The sequence below is a fragment of the Podarcis liolepis genome, assembly GCF_965112155.1.
Source record: "Podarcis liolepis genome assembly, chromosome: 8".
NCBI classification, from domain to species: Eukaryota; Metazoa; Chordata; class Lepidosauria; order Squamata; family Lacertidae; genus Podarcis; species Podarcis liolepis.
The window spans coordinates 56,344,132-56,352,184 of NC_139560.1; the positions used below are offsets into that span (position 1 = coordinate 56,344,132).

The window sequence follows — 8,053 nt, forward strand, 5'->3', positions numbered from 1 at the left end:
TAGATTGGCCTTCCTTGAATTTAATTTCCAGTAGTACTTAAGTTCCTTTGCTTACCAGTTCAGCGCCAGTGTTAAAGGCCTTTGGCCGGTCTTGGTCGATTCTTCAACAGGGTTGACAGCGTTGCTTGCGTTATTAATCAAGGCCTTCCTTGTCATTATTTGTTTTTAACTAGCAGGCATGGCTCCAAAGAAAGCTTCGGCCCGAACTGGCCAGTCTACTACTGCGAAGCGGCCTATCAGGGGTCCTTCCCAAGCACTGCGCTCACCTGCCCCGAGTCAAGCAGTTGGTCGGGTTCAGTCATTTATGGCAGGCATAGCTGATGATCCAGCGGCCATGTCTCGTTTTGCGGCTGAAATGGATGGTGTCCTCCGACGTTGTTCCACTCGGCCCTCTACGTCTGCAAGGCCACCTCAACCGTTGGTGCCATCGTCACCAGCTTCATCAATGTCTAGCGAGCATGAGGGAGAAGGGCCGTCAACTAGTAATGCGCGTGTGGATTCCCAGTTTACCCAATCCTCTTACTCACCAGCTACTCATGTCCGTTCGCGTAGGACAAGGCTGTCTTCCAGGAGGGTGTCTCGTGGAAAGACCCCTTCAGCGCCTGCTTCCTGTCGGAGCAGGGCTGTCCAGCCTTCAGTTGGGGTGGCTTCGGGTTCAGGCACCTCACATGTTGTATCTTCTTCTGTGGCTCCAGGTCCTTCACAGCAGGACCTTGACTCAGGATCCTCCATGGAGGACAGTCTGCCAGTTCCTGCCAGGAGATCCTTGGGTGGAAAGCGTCGTCACAGAAGATCTTCCAGGAAGCATGCCAAACGCAGAAGGGAGGACTCTTCTTCTTCTTATACTGGTACGTCTTCTAGTTCTGACGATGAGGTGGGTAGCTCAATGGAACTTTATTGGGGTTTCGGCGAGGCGGCCTCGGGGCTCCCAAGGTGGGCTTGGCAAAGGAGGGCCAATGCTCACCGGGCGAAATATGGGGCAGTACAAGAGTGTAGGGATGGTGTGCTGGTACCGGATGTTAAAGTCTCTACCAACTCAGCCAGAGACATCATTCCAGGTTCGCACTTGGCGTCGAAGCTGCGGTCTAGGATACTCAACGGCCGTTATGTGGATATATTTAAACTAGCACCACCCTCTGAGGAACAGGAGAAAGTGAATTTCTCCAAAAAGCGCCCTGGCAACCCCACAATTGACAGAACTTTCGAGCACTGGCTTGATTGTTTCCAAGTCTTCGCCGGCGTGGTAGTGGCAGCTTACCCTCGGAGATCTCTCCACTTGTTTGTTTATTTATCCATCGTTCGATCCGCCTTCACCAAAGCTGGCGAAAAGGCGGCGATAAAATACGATGAGAACTTTAGACGTAGGGCGGCCAGGATCCCGTCGGCTCGCTGGGATCGTAAGGATCTCGATGTGTGGACCACCCATGTGGCCCCGCTCATTGACAAAAGAGTGCTGGAACAGCAGAAGCCCAAGCCAGCGGCTTTTAGAACTAGCCGCCGTATGCTGTGCTGGGATTTTAACAAGGGATCATGTCAGCGCCAGGGGTGTAAGTACGCCCACAGTTGCGAGAAATGCGGTGGCGCGCACGCAGCGTCTGCTTGCTTTAGTGGACGGCGGCCCTTTCGTGGAGGCAGAGGGGGTTCTCAGCAAACCCCTAAACCAACCCCCTCTACTGCAGCTCCAGCACCAGGAAAGTAATGTATTGACATCTTTAGCCCACACCCCTATTCGCTTGCAGGTCCTACAATTCTGGCTCCAGTCTTACCCCAACAGGGAGGCTGCGGCCTATTTGAACAATGGTTTCTCAGTTGGCTTTAGGATTCCGGTAGCCATGTCTCCCGTGGCACGGAATCCTGCTAACCAGAAATCAATTCGTGAGCTACCTATGGTCGCCCGCAAGAAAATAGCAAAGGAAGTGGCTATGCATCGCATGGCTGGTCCCTTTGATGCACCACCTATTCATGATTTGCATATATCCCCGTTAGGTATTGTGCCAAAGAAGGCCCCGGGTGAATTTCGTTTAATTCACAACCTATCACACCCTGAGGGTACGTCAGTTAATGACGTTATTCCAACGGAGCTCTGCTCCGTGAAGTATGCTTCTCTTGATCAAGCGATCAAGATGATTCGGAAGTTCGGTCGTGGGGCCTTATTGGCAAAATGTGATATTGAATCGGCATTTCGCCTTTTGCCAATTCACCCAGATGATTTTTGGCTGCTAGGTTTCCAGTTTGAGGGCAAATATTACTTTGACAAGGCTATGCCTATGGGCTGTTCAATAGCGTGTGCCGCTTTTGAAACTTTCAGCACCTTTTTGGAGTGGGCCTTGAAGTTTAAAACTGGATTGGGCGGAGTCACTCATTATCTGGATGATTTTTTACTGGCTTCTGCAAACAACACCGGCGATTGCTTGGCGCTGTTGCAAGCCTTTGCCGACCTCACGCAAGAATTGGGGGTCCCGCTCGCCGCTGACAAGACTGAGGGTCCTTCGACCCAGCTCACTTATCTGGGTATCCTTTTGGATACGGTTGAGCAAACTTCTAGCCTCCCTGTGGATAAGCTGGAAGCTTTGAGGAAGGTGATAGAGGAACTGCTTCCATTGAAAAAAGTGTCCCTCAGGCAACTCCAGTCGCTTTTGGGACACTTGAATTTCGCTTGCAGGGTGGTGGCTCCTGGGCGCCCCTTCTGTTCACGCCTTGCACGTCTCACTGCTGGGTTAAGGTTTCCGCATCATCGGGTTCGCCTTTCCCAGGAGGTGAAGACCGATCTCCGCATCTGGTTGGAATTCCTGGAGGAATTCAATGGAGTGTCATTATGGCAAGACACTTTGAACTTGCATAATGATTTCCAGGTGCAATCAGATGCCGCTGGTTCCTTGGGATTCGGCCTTTTCTGGAAAGGTCGCTGGTGTGCTCAACGTTGGCCACCTGGGTGGCAGGGAGGTGAGATCACGCGTGACCTAACTTTTCTCGAGTTTTTTCCAATTGCAGTGGCAGTGCATTTGTGGGTCGAGGAGTTCAGGAATCGTCGTGTCTGCTTCTGGACTGATAACCAAGCGGTGGTGAATGTCCTAGCCAAATTGTCATCACGCTCCCCCAGGGTCTCGGCCCTGTTGCGGGACTTCGTGTTGCATTGTTTACGTTATAATATAGTTTTCTCGGCACGCTTTATCCCAGGGGTGTCTAACGATATTGCTGATGCTCTGTCCCGTTTTCAGATGGAGCGGTTCAGGTTCCTGGTTCCAGAGGCGCGGATACGTCCGGAATATTTCCCGGATCATCTCTGGAACCTTGGCAGCAATTAGTTTTTCAGGGAGTAGCGGCATCGGTTTCCCCTTCTACCCTGAGATCTTATGAAAAAGCCTGGGCTGATTTCCTGGCATTTGTCAGCCTATCAGATAGTGTGGCGTCTGGGGTCCCTCCCACCTCTTCACAGGTGTTGAAGTATTTGGCGCACTTGTTTCAATTGGGATGTGCAGCCAGGACACTTAGGATGCAAGCGGCTGCAATAGCCTTTTTCTGTAAAACATATTTTGATAAAGACCCTTGTGCAAAGTTTGTTGTCCGCAGGGCGCTTGAGGGTTGGGGTAGAATTTGCCCCTCCAGGCCGGCAAACCGGCACCCCATCTCCTTTGATTTGCTGAGCAGGTTGCGCAAAAAGCTCAGGGTGGTTTGTTGGTCTGGGTACGAGGCTCGCCTGTTCTCGGCTGCCTTTTCTGTCGCATTCTTTGGCGCATTGAGGGTGGGTGAGTTAGTAGTAGAAGACCACAGGGATGGTCGCTCTAGGGGCCTTCTGCTCCAGGACATTCAGCTGTCCCCTGCTGAATTGAGAATTACTATTAGACACTCCAAGACGGATCAGGGGGGCAGGGGTGCCTTAATTCGACTCCCTGCCACTGGGGAGCCGGGCCCTTGCCCGGTTAAGGATGTCAGAAAATACCTGGAGTTGAGAACGCAAGGGGATGGCCCGCTGCTTCAACATGAGAATGGGTTGCCCTTATCTAGACACCAATTTGCGAAGGTATTGCGTAAGGCAATTGTGGCCTGTGGGGGCACGGCTAGCGATTTCGCTCCCCATTCCTTTAGAATAGGGGCCGCCACGACGGCTGCTCACTGGGGCTTGTCAGCTGCCAGAATAAAGGATTTGGGTCGTTGGAAGTCGAATGCGTTTAAGGGATATGTGCGTTAATGGTGGTGTCTGATGTTGTTTTCTTGTGTTCATTTTGTCCCAGGTTTCGATGCCGTGCGCATATGGATGGTGGGGCACAGCATCATCCATTGGGCTGGTGTCGCAGCACGGCAGTCCGGGATGGGTCCAGGTCTCGGTCTTCCTTCGCACATACGGTTGTCCTGGTTATCCAGAAGGGGAATGCGCTGGGCAGAGTTTTTGCCACGGATTCGGAGCCAGCTGCTATTGGAAGGGCCGCCAGCTGCTATCGTGGTGCAGCTGGGGGAGAACGACCTGGTTTCAACGGACTGTTTCTCTTTACGTGCTGCAATCTTGGGTGACTTGGAGACGCTGCGGGCAATGGTGCCCACAGCAAAACTATTTTGGTCCAAGCTCTTGCAACGACGTGCTTGGACGGGCAGTCGTTCCCCAGCGGGCATCGAAAGGGCTAGGAAGCGCATCAATGCTGCGGTTTCCAAGAGGATTGTGGAATTGGGTGGAGAGGTGATTTTTCATCCTGAAATCACCTTTCAAGCGGCAGCCCTTTTTAGAGCTGATGGAGTGCACTTGTCGGCTTCTGGGAATGAGGCTTGGATAAGGGCGGTGGTGGCCAAGCTGAGGTCTTGGCTGGGGCTGTGAGTGGTTGGCGGGGAGCTGAGGGCTCCATGGCGGTTAGGCATTGGTTAAATGGTGCTTGGAGGGGTAAGTGCCTACCCCTCCAAATGATGCGAATGGGAATTCCGTTAAAGGAAATCCAGGGGCTTGACATTCTTCGTCCTTGTCCCCGGAGTCGGACTTGGGCCGGTCAAGACCCCACCGGAACATGAGGGTGAGAGATGTTAGTCTGATTTCCCGGCTTCATTCTCACCCAATACTTGTTTCCCACGCTGGCTTCCGTCGGTGTCCGGAAGGCCAGCACTGTCCCTAAGGGCAAGGACAGATAGTCATAACCAGTGCCTAAGCAACCACTCACGTTTTGTATTTGAATAAAGTTGTGGCCAAAATTATGCCAAAAACCTTAAACAAAAATTGATGTGTGAGGTGTGAGTTCTTGGGGGGTGGCTTGTGGGACTCAACGCGCAAAGCGTGTTCTCCTTAAACAGAGAGCACGTGTTGCGGTTGGGGGAACAGGCCACCTTACAATGACTTGGCAAATTGTTAGCAACCCAAGCATTTAAGGGTTAAATGGGTTGCTGGGGGAAGACTAATTTGGCAATTGGAGGAGGGGTTAGAGGCTATATATACAGGAGCCAAAAGAGGGAACGCCCTCTTGGCCGTTTTGAACCGGATCACCCGCCCTCCCGCCCTTTTATTAGGGTGGTTTTGCTCGCTTGACCTTGCTATTGCCTGTCATGGGGTCGTTCGCCTTTGAGCGGGGGCCTAGTAGGAATTTTGCCATTTGGCTGATTGGCTGGTGCCACTTGGTTTTTGCCTACTACGTAGCAAATCGTCACAACTTGTAAGGTTGGCGGTTAGGCATTGGTTAAATGGTGCTTGGAGGGGTAAGTGCCTACCCCTCCAAATGATGCGAATGGGAATTCCGTTAAAGGAAATCCAGGGGCTTGACATTCTTCGTCCTTGTCCCCGGAGTCGGACTTGGGCCGGTCAAGACCCCACCGGAACATGAGGGTGAGAGATGTTAGTCTGATTTCCCGGCTTCATTCTCACCCAATACTTGTTTCCCACGCTGGCTTCCGTCGGTGTCCGGAAGGCCAGCACTGTCCCTGAGGGCAAGGACAGATAGTCATAACCAGTGCCTAAGCAACCACTCACGTTTTGTATTTGAATAAAGTTGTGGCCAAAATTATGCCAAAAACCTTAAACAAAAATTGATGTGTGAGGTGTGAGTTCTTGGGGGGTGGCTTGTGGGACTCAACGCGCAACTTTTCTGCTATTTTCTTCCTGAAAATCACCATGGAACTATGTTCAGGGTGGGACTATGTGCTATAAGAAACATGATTGGGGGGGCATTGCAGTCAGAAGTTAAACACAAGGATGGGCAGCAAGAACAGGCACACTAGCTCTGCATCCCATTGCTATTCCAATCACCCTCCATGAGTTGGAAGGGGATCTTATGAAGCAGGGAACCTCCTATACTCATGGAAATATAATGTGCTCCCGTCTTCTCATAAAATATAAAAAATGTCTGTTGGGGAGGGAGAGCATTTCTAATAATCAAGAATTTGCTACTTTGGCAGAGCAGGGATTATGGTGATGATTTATTGCATTTCTTATCTTTCCTATCTCATAAGATCCCAAGGCAGGTTACAACAATGCAACAATACATTCTCAACACACAAACCCTTGAATTTTTATTGCACTTCCTTGTTGTGGACAGACACCTGGTCAGAATGCTCTCTGTCTCCCCTATCAAGTGCATAATCAGACTGCAGCAACTAATAGGCGTGGAGCAGAATGGTGTGTTAACTCCTCTTGCTTCCAAGAGCTCCTGGCTGGAAGTCCTTGGAAACCATTTGACAAGACATTCAGTGGCCCTGAATGACAGCATCACTGGGATTTCCCCCACCCCCGAAGTGATTCTTGTGGTGTCACTGCCATGCCAAGGGATTCTCTCTCAGAATTCTCTGGCAGTTCCCACTGTATTCTGTGACTATTTTTCTAGAAAAGGAGGTGCTGAAACTAGACGCACAGGGTAAATTAATAATAATAATAATAATAATAATAATAATAATAATGATAAATTTTATTTATATCCCGCCCTCCCCAGCCGAAGCTGGGCTCAGGGCGGCTAACAACAGTCAAAATAGTCCAACATTCTAAAACATTCATTCTAAAATTAATTAAATCAAATTAAAATCAAATTAATGGCAACCATCAAGCAAAATTTTGTGCAGATTGCCAGAGGAGGGGGTCAGGCTGCGCCCTGACCAAAGGCCTGGTGGAACAGCTCTGTCTTGCATGCCCTGCGGAAGGATGTCAGGTCCTGCAGGGCCCTAGTCTCTTGTGACAGAGCGTTCCACCAGGTTGGAGCCGCGGCCGAGAAAGCCCTGGCTCTAGTTGAGGCCAGCCTAACCTCTCTGTGGCCTGGGATCTTTAGGATGTTTTTATTTGCAGACCGTAAATTTCTCTGTGGGACATACCAGGAGAGGCGGTCCCGTAGGTACGAGGGTCCTAGGCCGTATAGGGCTTTAAAGGTTAAAACCAGCACCTTAAACCTGATCCTGTACTCCACCGGGAGCCAGTGCAGTTGGTATAGTATCGGATGGATATGATCTCGCAGCGAAGACCCCATAAGGAGTCTCGCCGCGGCATTCTGCACCCGCTGTAGTTTCTGGGTCAGTCTCAAGGGCAGCCCCACGTAGAGCGAGTTACAATAATCCAGTCTGGAGGTGACCGTCGCGTGGATCACAGTGGCTAGGTCAGGGCGAGAGAGATAAGCAGCCAACTGCTTAGCTTGGCGGAGATGAAAAAATGCCGCCTTTGTTATAGCTGTAATCTGCACCTCCATAGAGAGGGAGGTATCAAAGATTACACCCAGACTCTTAACGGACGATGCTGGCACTAATTGCACCCCCGCAAGAGATGGGAGTTGCCCCCTCAATCCCATATCGCTCTGTCCCAGCCAGAGGACCTCTGTCTTCGAAGGATTTAACTTCAACCGGCTCCCACGTAACCATCCAGACACAGCTTCCAGACATCTGGTCAGTGTATCTGGGGCCGAGTCAGGATGGCCATCCATCAACAGATAAAGTTGGGTGTCATCAGCGTACTGATGGCAACCCAGCCCAAAACTCCGGACAAGCTGGGCGAAGGGGCGCATAAAGATGTTAAAAAGCATCGGGGAGAGAATCGCACCCTGAGGCACTCCACACACCAAGGAGTGGCGCGATGACAATTCCCCCCCAAGCGCCACCCTCTGTCCCC

General features: G+C 51.1%; 1 protein-coding gene across 1 annotated transcript; it reads left to right on the forward strand.

Annotated features, from left to right (window-relative positions):
- The first annotated feature begins 410 nt into the window (after positions 1-410).
- On the forward strand, positions 411-5,263 carry LOC310713670 (uncharacterized protein). The gene is made up of 2 exons (XM_083518101.1): positions 411-848; positions 4,233-5,263. The coding sequence occupies exons 1-2, from the start codon at positions 446-448 to the stop codon at positions 4,805-4,807; spliced, it is 978 nt and encodes a 325-aa protein (XP_083374227.1). The 5' UTR covers positions 411-445; the 3' UTR covers positions 4,808-5,263.
- The last annotated feature ends 2,790 nt before the right edge of the window (positions 5,264-8,053 follow it).